General features: G+C 33.6%; 1 protein-coding gene across 1 annotated transcript; it reads right to left on the bottom strand.

The window, feature by feature from the left end:
• Positions 1-11,412: 11,412 nt before the first annotated feature.
• Positions 11,413-15,052, bottom strand: LOC120075390 (phosphatidylinositol 4-kinase gamma 5-like). Its single transcript, XM_039028738.2, has 2 exons — positions 14,653-15,052; positions 11,413-13,941 (listed from the first exon to the last, which is right to left on the bottom strand). Exon 2 carries the CDS (start codon positions 13,660-13,662, stop codon positions 11,731-11,733), a length of 1,932 nt encoding a protein of 643 aa, XP_038884666.2. The 5' UTR covers positions 13,663-13,941; positions 14,653-15,052; the 3' UTR covers positions 11,413-11,730.
• Between the last annotated feature and the right edge of the window lie 1,785 nt (positions 15,053-16,837).

The raw sequence follows: 16,837 nt of genomic DNA, 5'->3' as shown, positions 1-16,837 counted from the left end.
ACTTGACATAACAACCTTTCTCCTATCCCCAAATCGGGTAGGCGTGAACTCCATCTTGCACCCTATGTCCCCAGCTATCTATCTGGTGTTACCCCTGAAATGGGAGTCTTATTTAGCCAGTGTTATTGAACCAACCCTCAACTATGCAAATCTAAGAGCAATCCTGAATAAACAGGAGATCATAGTTAGCTTAGGATTAAGATCGAGTTACCTAGGTCATCTAAGTGAAATAGCCAGTCTTAAACAATAAATAGCGTTATAAAGTAAGAGTGATTTATTTCTTGGTCCGGATCTTATGCAAACTCATTGCATAGGACGCCCCCACTCCTCATGTCATAACATGTAAGAATTAGGATCACATCATATGTACTACTTTACAACTCTTTGTAATAACTACATAGTAGGCCGCATCCAATGGTATTACCAAAATAAGGTACCCAACCTCATTCATGTACCATAGATCATTTTGACTATTTATTCGAATCTGATCCACTCTTATGTCTCCACATAAAGTTCAAGTACTCATACAATAGTCATGGGTCTTAGTTTATTGGATTTAGACTTTCATACAATTTATTAGATCAATAACAAGTATATTGATGATAGAAAATGTTTATCATTTTACAAACTGCGAGTTTTTAGGACATAAAATCCAATACAAACTTCTTCATGTCTTTGCTCTTACCTAGTCTAAAATCTCCTGGAAAGGAAATTGATGTTTACTTGCAGCTATTGATTGAAGAGTTGAAAGAGTTATGGACAATTGGTGTGTGAACTTATGATTCTGTTACTGGTGAGTTTTTTCAACTATATACTACCTTATTATGGACGATTAATGACTTCCCTACGTACGGTGACCTATCTGTGTGGAGTACAAAAGGTTATCAAGCATGTCCAATATGCAAAGAAGATAATTCGTCCTTCGGGATAAGAGGGAAAATATCATTTATGGGACATCGACGTTATCTTCTAGAGAATCATAGTTGGCGTCGAAGTAGGCAACATGATGGAAAAGTTGAACGTAGACCTCCTTCAGTCGTAATAAATGGAGAAGATATCTTACAACAAATAAATACGCTAAACTTTTCTGTGCTTAGCAAACACCCATTGAAGCAATATAAAAAAAGAAAACGAATTCTAAACTGGACTAAGAAAAGTATTTTTTTTTTTCCAACTTCCATATTGGTCCAAACTATTGTTACAACATAAATTGTATGTAATGCATATTGAAAAAAACATATGCGACAATTTGGTGGGCAACAAACGTTCGATTAGACTTACAAGATAAGAAATGATACAACGAACGCTCGATTAGACTTATAAGATTTGAAGATAAGAAAGGACCTACACTTGACACAGGTCAATAACAGATTTGTAAAACCATACGCGGCATACACATTAACTAATGGTGAACGAATTTTGTTTTGTAAGTATTTGAAATCGGTAAAATTTTCCAATGGATTTATGTCTAACATATCACAATGTGTGAATGACAAAGATGGAAAATATCGGGGTTAAAAATACACGACTGTCATGTGTTGCTTTATAGACTACTCCCTATTGGTATTCTAGCATACCTACTGAAGAACGTATCCATTGCTATTGTTGAGTTGTGTACATTCTTTCACGACTTATGTGCAAAGACAATATGTGTAAGTGATTTGAACAGACTACAAGCAAACATCATAGTCATACTTTGTAAGTTGGAGAAAATATTTTTGCCTGCCTTCTTCGATGTAATGGTACACTTTGTAGTTCATCTACCATATGAAACCAAAGTGGTGGGTCCAGTTAGTTACAGTTGAATGATCCTATTGAAATAAGTTTACGAACATTAAAACAATTTGTACGGAACAAAACACATCCTGAGGGGTTTATAGCAGAAGCATATGCAATGAATGAATCATGGAACTTTTGCTCGTGATATCTAAGTGGGATTGAAATGAGATTCAATAGAGATGAACGAAATGATGATAACATTCCCGATCATGAGATATTTGGTGAATTTGAATTATTTAGGCAAAGGGTACGACCATTAGAGGCGTCAACTTTACGAATGCTATCAGTGGAGGAAAAACGTATTGCACATTGATACATTCTCGACAATTGTAAAAAAATAACAGACTATTGCAAGTACGTTTCAAACTTTTTTTCTTTTCTAAGTTCTAGGGTAAATCCTTTGATATAACATTCAAATGATCAATTTTGTAAGCAACATTTGAGGTTAATTCGTCGTGAAGCTCAAAGCACCTCTGACTTATATATAAAACATCAACGCAAATTTCCTGATTGGTTCAGATCTCAGGTATACATATCATTTTGTAGCCAATAGTTGAGACACAATTCATTTTTAATCATTTTTAATGTATAATTAATTATTAGGTTCTACAAGGGCGCGAGAGAGAAGATATCTCCGATGATTTCTTTTCACTTGCAATGGGACCTTCGTCTGAGGTGTGCTCTTACAATGGATACATTGTTAATGGGGTACAGTTTCACACTGTAGAGCGTGATAATCGTCGAGCTATACAAAATAGTGGAGTACTAGTGGCCAGGAAGATCAGTGAGAACGTAAGTGTGGATAAAAATTTCTACGGTGTTGTAGACAAAGTATTAGATTTCCAATATGCAAACAGAAGACGTGTTTTCTTGTTGAAGTAGATGGTTTGACACAGATAACAACAAAAGTAATATCCACATGTGGATTTAGGATACAAATCGATCAATACATCACACTTTTGGTATGTCGATGAGCCTTTCATCTTTTTATCCAAGCACAACAAGTGTTTTACATTGATGACATCAAATATGATAACAATTGGAAAGTTGTTCAAGTAGTCCAAAATAAGCGAATATGGGATGTACCAGAAGTGGATGTTGTTGAAAACGCATAACTAGATTTACTAGAAATTGTTGGTGGAGTCCAAGTGAATGAAATCGTTGAGGAGGTTACTTTATGCAGAGTTGACGTTGATCCTACAGTTGTGGAAAGACCAATTATTGTACATGGTGATCATGACTTCATAAACGATGATGATGAAGAACAATTTCTCTCAATAACAATTCAAGTATTGATGAATAATTTGAATTAGATTACAATGATGAGTAATGATGTATCTACTCAATTCTCTTTTTCTCTGTTTACACGTATTTCATATTAATTTAATATTGTTTTGTCTTTTTTGTGTTTGTATAGATACGATGTCAATCCCTAATAGGCAACAGAAGGCTAATGAAGAATTTCAGGAGATATATCTAGGCAACATGAGATCTTCTGTGGATGATACTTCATATTAGTATATTTTGAAATATATTCTATTAACTGAAACTCATCATAAACTGTTTTAAATTTTTATTCCTCAGATAGTAGCTCAGTATCGACTCGGAGGAAACGCGAGCATTCGCGGAACATCGAATTGGAAAAATACGTCCAAAAATATGGCAAAATTATAATCTGATAAATGAGGGGGAGACGAAACCGATATCTCAACATTCGGTACGATTTAATAATGCGATTGGTGTCTCTGTGAGATCTACATTTCTAGTACGATGTCATAATTTTGTTGAGGTTCCAAACGAGTTTATAGAATTGGCTAGGAGTCAATTGTTGGTAAGTAATTATAAGTTTATTCTTTTAGAGTCAATTGTAGATTAAGAGTCATGAACATTATCTATACTAATCCTTCCTTCATTCTTTTGTAGCCTCATTTCGAACTTGATCTGTCCAGTCAACAACTTAACCGTTTTATAGAACATCAAATGCAAAACTCCTTCAAAGAATTTAGAGCGGATTTGCACAGACATTACAGAAAATGTGGAGATCCTCAGCAAGCACGTGTCAACTTGCCTAGCTGGCCTAAAAATAGGCCAGAAGATTGGTATTTTTTGTGTGACCGCTTCGAGAGTGAAGCGTTTCGGGTATAATATTTAGGGCATGTATCATTTGCTGCATTTACTAATACATCACACTTTTGACATTTTTTTTTTTTTTTTGTTGAAATGTAGGAAATGTATGTGACGAACAGGAAGAATAGAGAGAAATTACCGTTCGACCACGTAGTCAGATCGAAGTTATTCTTGTCAATTTAGGTAGAGTTGCAGGCAAAGGAAGGTCAAGAAATAGGACGTGTTCACCTATTTAGGGAAACACACTCTAAAGGTGGCAAGTTCGTGAACGAGACAGCTGAAAATGTACATGTAACATTTTTTGCTTTACCATTATGTTGTTTTTCATTTCTAACTTTAGTCGCTCGTTCTTACACATTTAATTAATATGTCTAGAATCAAATGTTGGAATTACAATCCAACCCCACTCTAGAAGGTTCTCAACCATTAACAGGGGATGAAATCTGTGAAACGGTTTTGGGTAGACGACCCGGATATTCAAAAGACATAGGTTGGGGCCCTAAACCTAAGTCGAGAAAGGGTAGCATCTCATCAAGCTCGTCATCTACTCAAGGAATGGAGAAGAGAATGGAGGAATTGAAAGCCAATTTCGAATAGTCTTGATCGAGGATTAAGAAACTTGAAGACGTTTAGAAACAAATGAAAGAGAATCATGCAAGACAAGTGGAAGAAATGAAAAAAATGATTGAAGACATGATACGATCATAGAGAGGAGATCCATCGAATTAGGTATGATTACTACATTATTTAGTTGTCTAATATGTTGCTATCTTACAATTATGGTAGCAAAGTAATTATGTCTTACGTAGCTTTATGATAAAGAATTGTTGGTTATCCTGCAGTTATTGTAGCCAAATACAGGATTTTGATGTGCTTTTTGTCGTTTTGTGTGTTTTTTGATGTGTTATCCTGTAGTTATGAAATTTGTATTTTTTTTATGTTCGGGAAGTTCCATGTTTGTCGTGGGGGGTAGGTAGAGTTTCATTACACTTGTCTTGTCGTTGAACTTGGAGTTCTTGTGTGTTTATAAATGTTTACGAAGTTCTAATGTGTTGTGGGGGTGGATTGAGATTCGTTTAAACCATTTTGGGGACAAAGTTTGAGTTTTATATGTGTTGGTCCTTGTTTATGATATTTGTGTGTTTTGTGATGTTCGAAGGTTCCATGTTTGTCGTGGGGGTGAGTAGAGTTTCATTACACTCATCTTATCGTTGAACTTAGAGTTCTTGTGTGTTTATGAATGTTTACGAAGTTCTAATATGTTATGGGGGTGGGTTGAGATTGGTTTAAACCATTTTGGGGATAAAGTTTGAGTTTTATGTGTGTTGATTCTTGTTTATGATATTTGTGTGTTTTTTTATGTTCGAGAGGTTCCATGTTTGTCGTGGGGGGTGGGTAAAGTTTCATTACACTCGTCTTGTCGTTGAACTTGGAGTTCTTGTGTGTTTATGAATGTTTACGAAGTTCTAATATGTTGTGGGGGGTGGGTTGAGATTGGTTTAAACCATTTTGGGGACAAAGTTTGAGTTTTATATGTGTTGGTCCTTATTTATGATATTTGTGTATTTTTTTATGTTCGGGAGGTTCCATGTTTGTCGTGGGGAGTGGGTAGAGTTTCATTATACTCATCTTGTCGTTGAACTTGGAATTCTTGTGTGTTTATGAATGTTTATGAAGTTCTAATGTTTTATAGGGGGTGGGTTGAGATTGGTTTAAACCATTTTGGGGACAAAGTTTGAGTTTTATGTGTGTTGGTTCTTTTTTATGAAATTTTTGTGTTTTTTTATGTTCAGGAGGTTCCATGTTTGTCGTGGGGGATGGGTAGAGTTTCATTATACTCGTCTTGTCATTAAACTTGGAGTTTTTGTGTATTTATGAATGTTTATGAAGTTCTAATGTTTTATAGGGGGTGGGTTGAGATTGGTTTAAACCATTTTGGAGACAGGGTTTGAGTTTTATGTATGTTGGTTCTTTTTTATGAAATTTGTGTATTTTTTTATGTTCAGGAAGTTCCATGTTTGTTGTAGGGGTGGGTAGAGTTTCATTACACTCGTTTTGTCGTTGAACTTGGAGTTCTTGTGTGTTTATGAATGCTTACGAATTTCTAATGTGTTGTGGATGTTTACCGATTATGACATTTGAATGTTTTTGTTTTATTGTAGAATGCTATTCGGAGATGAGTTTGGGCGATTGTTGAAGATGTTGTGTTCCAGACGTGTTCTAGATGTTGTTTTTATTTTATTTCTTCTATGTATTTGTGTTATGAATGTTTATGAAGTTCTAGTATTGACTTTGTTTTATTTTAGGATATTGTAATTTTTTATTTATTTGTTAGTATGGACTTCATTCGTTGTTTTATTTATTATGTGAATCTTTATTTGGTTAATTAAGTCTTATAGGTTATTCATATCAAATTTTAAAAAATTATAAACTATAAATTAAAAATATTTGAAAGACAATTTTCAACTAATGAAGGAACTCCCCACGCATATATTATTGCATCGGGAGCTCTTGTAACTCCAGACGCATGAAATAATCGTCGGGAGTTTGGGAATTCCTGACGCGTAGAAAACACTGTCGAGAGTTAGTTGAGGAACTCCCGATGCATGTATAGGGCGTTGGGAGTTCCCCAACTGCCGACGCCGTATATAAGGCGTCGGCAGTTAGTGGAACTCCCGATGCCTTATACATGCGTCAGGAGTTCCTTGACTAACTCCCGACGTCGTCCTTTCAAGCATCGGGAGTTCCTCTCCCGACAGTTTTTTCCTAACAAACTCCTGACGATCCATTATTCATTGGGAGAGCCTCTCCCAATGCATTTTTCACCCTTTCCCGACGAATTGTGATGTCAGGAGAAGTTCGATTTTTTGTAGTGAAACTTTAAAAAATATCTAATTAGTTCTTAGATTTTAAAATATTTAATAAGTCGTGGAGTTTTTAATTTAATATGGAAGAGCTCTCTAATATGTATTTAAAAATTAACTAATCTATTAGATAAAAAAAATTGATACCATTTTAAACCTTCAATTTTCTTTGTAGTATATAGGTTGAATAGGTTAATAACATAAAATAAATTTTAATATTTAAGAATCGAAGAGACACAAACATGCAAGTCTAAATTTAACTAAATTTATAATTTAGATTAAAGGTTCAAGTGGTTCTTTTAAGGAATAATACAAGTGATAAGCCACTACATCCATAAATTTTTTTAAATCTAATTTATACCCTGAACTGTAATTGAATCCGTTCCAATTCGATAATTATTTTATTTTTAAAAATTAAGTTTGTAAATACCATTTCAACTATAACTTGTTTTTGAGTTTTGTAATTTGGTTAACAATTATTTTTTATGATGACTGAAAAATGTGTAATAAAAAAATTACAGCTTTTAAAAACACAAATAGTTTTAAATTTTGAATATATTCTTTCGAGATTACCAAATCGTGCCTATATTCTTTCATCAATCTGCAGTTTTTTCTCCTCTTCTTCCTGCCTATTTTTCTCTACTTATTTAAGAAAAGTTGCATATATTTTAGTATGATTTCGAGAGAGAAAAAAATAAATATTCTTTAGATAGTTTCAAGTTGGATTTTAAATGAAATAATATCTTGAAATCAAGAGGTTTTATATTGGTATCGTGCAAGCCTGTCATAAACTTGATACCTTAAGACGTATCGAAGTTTTAAAAAAATAGCATAATATTAAATTATCTGTGTGCATCATGTCATCAACTAGATAAAACGATAAGTTTAGTCGATAAGCTTTTAAGTTTTATGTACAATAAATCTCTAACTTTTAATTTTGTGTTCAATTAGATATTTGAATTATGTTTTGATGTTATATTAAAAAAATTACATTATGTATTAATAACTTTTCAAAAAACAGTTAGAAACATAATTGAACATAAAATTAAAAGTTTAAGCCTCATTTAGTAACCATTTATTTTTTTTATTTTTTTTTTAAATTAAGTTTAGGAACACTACTTTCACCTCAAATTTTCTTCATTTGTTATCTACTTTTTATCAATGATTTGAAAAACTAAGCCAATATTTAAAAACTAAAAAAAGTGGTTTTTTAAATTTTCTTTTTGTTTTTGAAATTTGATTAAAAATTCAATTATTGTACTTAAAAAAATATGCAAATTAAATAAGAAATGAGGAGATAAACTTAATTTTCAAAAACCAAAAACAAAAAATAAAATGGTTCTTAAATAATGCCTAAAACAAAATTATATTAGACATTTTCTAATTTTAAGAACTCAACACAAAAGTGACTGTACTTTAGAAACATGTCAATTATTATAAAAAATGAAGAGACAAGTTTAATTTTTAAAAACTATAAATAAAAAACAAAACGATTACCGAATAATATCTAAAGTAAAATTATATTGATATTTTTCTAAGTTTAAAAACTCGACAGAAAATTGATTTTTTTTTTTTTTACCAATTAAATAAAATTTAAAATTTACCGAGAAAATAAATTGAAATATAAAAATTCATACTCTAAACTGGTAAGTTAACCGCCTCTATTTTTTAATATGATTAAATAATTTATTGAAAGTTATGGGTAGCCTTACATTTGTACTTAAAATATGTGTTGATTAAATTATGTTTTATTACAATGCTAAGGATTTTGTCGTATTAATTGTGGATTAATGTAAAAGAATAAATTGTGGATTAGGCTCTTTTTTTTAATATAATAATAAAATGCTCTCTCTTGATTTATCTACTTAATTAATTTTTATGCAACGGACGGTGGGATTTGGGAAGCTTCTTCTGCTTTTTCAAATTGCTTTATTTTTATAATAATTATGGACTAAATAAATACAAGATACAAATTGTTATCTACGTGTCATACAATTTTTTAACTTGTTTTTTTAAAATTATTTTCTTCACTGTTACTGACAATCATTATTAAAAAATAATAATAATGTTGTTGATAAATAAGAAATAACAAAGAAGAGTCCGTATTTAATTTCTAGTTAAATCTTGACCTTTTTAGTCAAACACGAATGTAATAATCATTTTTAAAATATAATTACTTATTAGACAAAAGAAGAAAAAAAAGAATTCATAAAAACACAAACTTGGGCCCATGGGAGGTAGATAAATATCAGAAATTTGACAAGAGGGGGACAAAAGCCGGTGGTCGGTTAAGATTTGTGTTGCGTTTTGAAGAAGCTTTATCCGCGTTAGGTCCGGGTCCCTTCATTTTCGTTTATTCTATTCTTACACCCAATCAAATCCTGCCATCTGGCAACTGCACGTGACCTGACTCCACACCTCAATCCTTGCACGTGCTCATCTCCTCATTTTAAATATCACATCGCGTTTGGGACAAAAAATTGATTATTATAATCCTAGTTATTATAATTGAGTTATAATAGTTTGTGTTTAGGATGTTGATTATTTTAATTTGGATTATATAATACGTGTTTAGGGTGTAAACTATTTTAGTAAATAATAAATGTAAATAGTAAAAACCATAGCAAATAGTAAATATGGTAGCAAATAGAAGTTTTGAAATAATATTGACTATAGCTAATTGGGGAATGCAAAATAGTATTTAAGATGATGATTATTCTAGTTTAGGATAATCCTTGCCCCAAACACATCCCAAATTCTCAAATCTCTCTTCTCCTAACCATTGCTACAAATTATACATTTTCAATTCATACCATCTTGCTTCAATGAAGGGCTTAAATTTTTTTTTTTCCAACTCGGCTAAACAATGAAATTAAAAATGGAGTCCTTTTACTTCTTTCTTATTCATCTATTGATTTGAAAAACTAGATTAACGATAAGTTTGTATTTTTTAAAAAAAAAAAATAGACCAAATACTTCCAAAGACAAAGGAATTTGAACACTAACATGGTGTCAAACCATATAAACTCTAATACTCAAAGTACTCTCAGATTTATGAGTTGCTTGACAATTGAAAACAATGACTTTAGTCGCACACAAACTATAAAGATACGTAATTGGCAATCGAACTCACGATTATCCCTCGAACTTAAACTTTTGAAATCGTTGAACCATTATTCATTAGGCGGTTACACTGTCACCACTTTAGATTGTAAACAATGTTTGATTACATTTCCTACACAACTTCTCAATGGTTCCTTTATGAAAGGATCTACACATTTCCAATCTTAATCACTTCGAGGTCCCCCGAAGTCGTTCACGGGTCATCTGAAAAATGGAAAATGATTAAATATGACTTTTTTTTCAATGTTGATGAGCTTAGAATATGGGCTAAATAATAAAATAAAAAAATGGGGTCTTTTCCTTATGCCTTCTTCTTCTTATATTAACCCAACTATAGTTTCCAGATGCTGATTTGAATAAAAGATTGAAGAAGAATATAAAAGAAGGTGGAGACGAAAAAAAAATCGAAACAAGGAGGGTGGGAAAAGGATAGAGAGGAGATGAATTTAAAAATATTTTATATAAAATAATAAAATAATTATTTAGAAATCTTTTAAATTTATTCTTAAAAATATGGGATTAAAAATGTATGTAATAGAACAAAAGCACTTACTCTTTACAATCAACTAAAATGTAAAATTTTCCAAATCCTTATAACTGTGTCTTTTATCATCTGGGGTTAATTTTTTTTTCTCGAAGTTACTCGACTTTTACCATGAGCATGACATTTCACTTCTGTGAAAAATGATGGGACAAGCCTCCTAACTAATGTTGTGGGTTTGAATATAATGAGGGTTGACGTGGCATTAGGTCATTGGTCCACCGCACTACGCTTTTGCTTTTCTATTTGACTGTTACGAATTGAGGTGGAAACATAGGTTATTATAGCCATCCAATTATTATCCGTATAAATATTCCTTCGTTAATATTCCTCCTCACAGTTTTCAGATTTGTTTTTGGACTGACTCTTAAATCTTGCCCCTCTTTTGTTTATTCAAATTCACTTTTTGGTGTTGATAATAATTTAGTTTCTATTATGAATATTATAATAATAAATAGATGTCTATGGTTTAGTATTCATATGTCACTTTTATGTTGTCATGTGTCTTGTAATTATTCATGTTTGATGTCCATATAAGTCATAGACGTGAGAATTTCACTTTTAAAATTTACTAATTTTCATATTATCCAAATTTATAATTTTACTTATATTATGTTATATTATATTTTATATATTTAATATTGTTATATAAATATATTATTATATTATATTTTCTATATGTCCGTAATCAGCACGTCGGTTGATGATGCATTCCAATCATTTCCAACCACCATTTTGGCTGATCTCCTCAAATATTTTGCTTCTTTTTTAATGTTTCTGCATGTGATATGGAATCTTTTATGAGATTTTGTTGGATTTAACCAACATCAGAATCAATTTCAAATAATAGCCTGAAATAAACATATTGAAAGCTTTACATATTACAACCAATCCACAGCTTTACCAAAACTCACATTTGTTAAGCAGTGAAAATCCATTAGACAGTTCTATATAAATAAAAACTGGCACATCTTCCTGTTTACATAATTTTCTCTTAACATTTATTGTTCAAAAAGTTATTTATATAACAAGGTGGTAGAGCAGCTAAGAAGAACAAAGTAATTTTGAAGAAAGAAAAAGAAAATACTAAAACCAAATCTACTAAGTTGATGCTACAATATTTACAATAGAGAACCTAAGTAGTAGTAGTACTGACCCTGATCTTCTAAATGTAATCTCTGAGAGATAAATCAGAAAAAAACCCCTTGCATTATCAGAGCTATCATCATCGATCAACAACTCTTCTGCCCTTCTTTCTTGGCTCAATCTAATGATAACAAGGTTGGTTGCTCGATTTCAAAATTGGCAAGATGTACCAAGCCTCTGCCTCTGCCTCTGACCTAGAGTAGCAGATTTTCGCTTCGCAAATGCCGGGTGAAGTAGCTCTTGAAACTTGTCTAAGAACAATGACCACGAATCCTCATTCATGTCAGCTAGCTTCACAAAGGTTACACTAGCTGGAAGCTGTTCATTTGCACTCCTGTGCCCAGAAGATGTATTTGTCATCATGTATCCATTCTCAGGTCTTGTTCCAAAGTAGTTGCTATGTTTCTTTTTCTTCTCACCTAGACTGGAATTCTTCAGTGACATGGAAAGCTTTGAAATAGTTGGAATTCTATCAGAAGAAAACGGATCGGAGAAGCCCCCTCGCTCATCTTCCTCGCCATTTTCTTCCTCGATGCTTTCCTCCAGTTTACAAAGAGGAAAACGACCATGTATACCACCACCGACGCTGAAGTGGAATGGTGGTGTTGGGTAAAAATCATCTGCTTCTATCTCTTCGCTACAATCCGACTCTTCGACATCGCAGTCAATATCAAATTGAAATTCCTCATCGCCTAAATCAATCCGAGGGGATAAGACCTCCTTCTCTTCGATCAGCTGCCTAGCTTCCATGCATATAAGTTCCAGTTCACTGGGATCCTCCTCTCCGCTACGAAACTCTCGAGTCATCATCTCGCCGATCTCAGCAAGACAGAGACCAAATGCAGCAGCCTCCTTCAGGAAGATAGTGCAGAGAACCAGAACCCTGAGACAAGCCTCACGAATCATGGGAAGCTCCATCCTCAGCATCTCACTGTCTTCAAATGGATTGAGGTTTTTGATATACTTGAGCTCATCATCTGAAAACGGAATCGACGCCTGCGGCCAATGAATCCACTCGAAATATGGATCCTCTAGCGTTTCGGGCAGACAGAGTCCATGATCAATAGGAATAAGCTCCACTTGACCAAACCTCCCAACACCATCAAGTTTCCTAACTAAAAGATTTCCAGCATGCCTATCTGTGTTAAAAACTCTAATGTCTAGAATGCCTATACGATGCACAGCCACTACTGGGAAGCTGGAAGTTCCGTGATCACTGGCATCAAAATCATGCGGTATGAATTCTTGAAACGATGCGATCTTGCTAACCAGTTTCTTCTTACTTGGCATGTTACCATTTACTCCATCATTGACATTGAAGATGGAGTGGGTAATCTTCACCAAGGCAGTGGGAGGCACATTAGCAAAGTGATCATAGTCAAGAAGATAAGCTGCAACCTCACGAAATCCAGTCTCCCCGACACGCACTGATCTTTTTAACCCAGGTTGACCAAGAGCTTTACCAACAAACCCTTTTGGATTGTTTGGTGCAAAAGGTTCTTCATCTGTAGGCTTCACAATCGCAACGCTCTCACCTCTGTTATTTCTGAAATAGTATGCACCACCAAGTCCACTATGAACAGGAATAGGATCTACACCAATTTTAATAGCTTTTATAATCTCACCAACCAGTTGTTTTGTCCTAACAAAGCGATCTGAATTCCCCAATATCTCAATAGGGCCACTTTGATCCCTTTGCTGAATATCCCTTCCAGTAGGTGAGAGACAAGGAGTCGACGAGCTTCTGTGCAAAATGTTTCGTGTAAGAAGGAGGGGAGAATCGTTACGTACAGCACTGAGATCATTCTTGAGTACCATATCTCCAAATGTCAAAGAGCTCTCATCAGTTGGTACATTAAGTGCAATCTGCAACCTCCTCTTCACGGTATGAGCATTATCACTCCGATCCAATTCCATCCCAAGGACACAACCAGTGTCGGTTTGCACAAAGACCCTTCTCCGCCCTGTAGGCTGTTTTCCTTCCATCCTCTTGCTCCCCCCATACTCTCCACTGAGTGGACTCTTAAAGGCTGCTGCCACTGCCATCTGAGTCTGGACAGGGCTATCCAATTTACGATGCATTAATTACAAATGTGCACAGACAGTGTCGGCAGCAGGCAAAAGAGGAGGCAATGGAAGAGAGTTCCTTCTCCCCCAAAGAAATGCCCAACTCTATAGCCGATGCTGAATGAGCTACAACAAATGCTTGTACCCGAACAATCATTAATCGGTCGACGCAGTAAGGAAATCCCACTAAAGATTCTCAGTGAAGGAATACCCACAATAAACCAGCAACAGAAGAGGCTGAAAGACTTTATATTATACCCACTTACCCATTGAACAGGATATGAAGAGCCCAATCTGTCAAAGAAACCCAATATTAGATTTATTTAAGAAAATAACCAAATAAAAGAAGATAATTCATGGCAACTAGACCCAACCATGTATAAATTGTGGTACGGCGCAAGCCCCTTGTATTTACAACAGTGAAGCAATAAAAAAAAATAATAATTAAATTAAATTAGTATCGACTAAAAGTATGGATTTTCCGACTGTTTTCCAGGAAAGAAAGCAAAACAGTAACATGTCTAAATGGATTGCTTCAAAACTCAGAGGCAAGAATCAAGAACAACTCAACCAAAGTTCCATTGAATTAGTCTATATAAAATTTCATAGATCAGTATTTTCTTTTCATTTTTAGATCCCCTGGTAGTTAACACACACGATAGCAAGTCCTCTACTTCAAAATTAAATGTAATGAAGACAGAGTATAGAAAACGCATAAATTGCGGCTCACTTTTTCAATAAATTGGTCTTCAGTCCAGATTGTTCTCTGAAGACTGAAGAAGAAAAGAATTAAAAACAACCATGATGCCAGTATATCATCTCACACGCAATGCAGAAAAAAAAACAAACGAACGAAAAAAAGAAAAACAATTATTCCCCATTCCATTATCCTCAGATCCCCAAATTCCGCAAAAATTACAAGAGAAATGACCACGAACATAAATCCTCAGATTCCATTAATAGATCAAACAAACAAAAAAACCATAATCAGAAGGAGAAACTCACTGAAAGTAGAGATCTGAGAGAAACGAAGGGAAAAATCAAAGAACGTAACGCATAGCAATGAATGAGTCTGATTCAATCAAAGAAAGGCCAAGAAGAATAATAAGAAGGTCCAGTCCTCAAAAATGGGGGAAAATTTCTTCGTTCACAACAGAAACAGAACCCTCCCAATTCTTCGTTCTCTGTTTCACTGGTTGAAAGAAGCTCGGTAGTCAGTCCTATACCTTCTTCTTCTTCTTCTTCTTCTTCTTCTTCTTCTTCTTCTTCTTCACGGTCGTCTCTTTAACCTAACACGGCAAAGCTAGGGTTAAATCCACAAACTCTAGTTAGAAACTGAGATTCGAAGACTCGAGAACAAGAAAAAATGGGGCCGCCGGAGCAGGGATGGAGAATCTGGGCCGTCGGATTAATCGGTTATGGGACCGAAGAAAATATGGGGAGATAGACACGTGGGGCAAGTGGATTGGAAGAGTGAAGTGGTCATGGGCCCCATTGGCGAATGGTTCTTCAGTATGTTGGGTGTCAGCGAATAGCACGGGATTTTTTTTCTTTATGTTTATTGTTCGATGAATCAGGTAAATACACGTATTAATCAATTTAATATTAGGGAAGTTTTCTTTATGTTTTGTTTTTTCTCTTTCAGCTCTTTTACCGATTTGACCCCGTCGTACCGTGAATTTTGGGAGTTTTTTTTTTTAATATTGTGGTAATAAAAAGTATTTAGGAAAATATAGTTGTTTTAGAGATTTCAATGTTAGGATTTTGTATAAGGTTATCTAAAAAAAATAAAAAAATATATGTCGAAAGTTATGAAGCACCAATATAGATACGGTCATGAACGGATACAATCGGATACGTCTAAGGATGCTATTTTTTTAATATATATATTTCTATTAAAACGATGTTACGTTGAATATACATTTTATTTTTCTTTAGAAAAAATCTAGGATATAAATAAATTTAGCATACAAGTTAATAACAATATTACAAAATATAATACACACACATAAATACAATACAAAAAAAAAAACAACATTTAAGATGTTGAAGTACAATATTTAATAAAATGCAATAAAAAAGTTACTCATATTGCAAAGAAGAAGATTAAAGGGAGAAGTATGAAGATAAACAAATAACTTATTGTTGAAGATATCCAAATGGTTTATATTTTTGTGAACTTTGTAGGGACTCAAATGTGAATATGGAGATTAAATGATTTTAGTTTAGGGTTTGGTCCGTTATTTATTTATTTTTCTTTTAGTTTCTGACTCGAGTAGTGAGCTTTTTAAATAGGTTGCATAATTTTAGATTGGGAAAAATTAGATAGTTACTTGTCTTTTTTCTTAAAAAAAATATGCATAGAAATAGATACACCAAATTGCGTATCAGTTATGTATCTGAAAAGTATCTGGAAGTATAGATACGTCAAATCGCGTGTCAAATATGTATCTAGAAAGTATCTGAAAGTATCAGTATCCGATACGTGTCTGATACTGATTATTTGTCTCATGTGAAGTATTTGTGCTTCATAGGTCGAAGGCTGAAGCCTTGACCTAGAAAAATTAAAAAAAGAAGTCGATGGTCGAACTCTCGACTAAAAATAAATAAATAAATGTCGAGGGTTGAACCATCGACCTTAAAATTTGAAAGAGGATATCGAGGGTTAAACCATCGACCTTAATAAATGCAAATCTACTTATTCCATGTCGATGGTTCAACCCTAGACCTAATAAAGTTGCGCTCATGGCAGTGAATCAGCAGCATGCAGCAAATGGGACTGTAGTGAATCATCCCATTCGTCTTTAATTCCCAACGTGGGTCAAGCCCGTGGTGAAAACTTGACCTACAAGTTTTTAATCCCTTCCCCCTTCTCATTTCCCACATCAAAACCTCTCTGCCTCTACCTTCTTTCGTTTTGCTTCTGCCTTATTTCATTTACTTCCACAAGTTTGCTTCTACCTTTTTTTTTCTGCCTTCTTTATCACTCCATTTTTTGTTCTAAATCTTCTTATTCTCCCACATTCGTCCATTAAATCGTGATGTTTGTACATTTACTATATAAAATTTCATTTTTTTTAAATGATTGTAAATTTTATTCCTATTCTCATACTATTATATTATTTTTATAGTTTTTGTTGCTGTTTGGAAAATAAAGAACAAAAACGACATAACATTAACAATATTCTTA

This window comes from Benincasa hispida, chromosome 4, assembly GCF_027475165.1.
Source record: "Benincasa hispida cultivar pf3 chromosome 4, pf3_genome.v1.1, whole genome shotgun sequence".
Lineage (NCBI taxonomy): Eukaryota > Viridiplantae > Streptophyta > Magnoliopsida > Cucurbitales > Cucurbitaceae > Benincasa > Benincasa hispida.
Note: the sequence above shows the minus strand (reverse complement) of the source record. Positions and strands in the feature narration are given on the sequence as shown.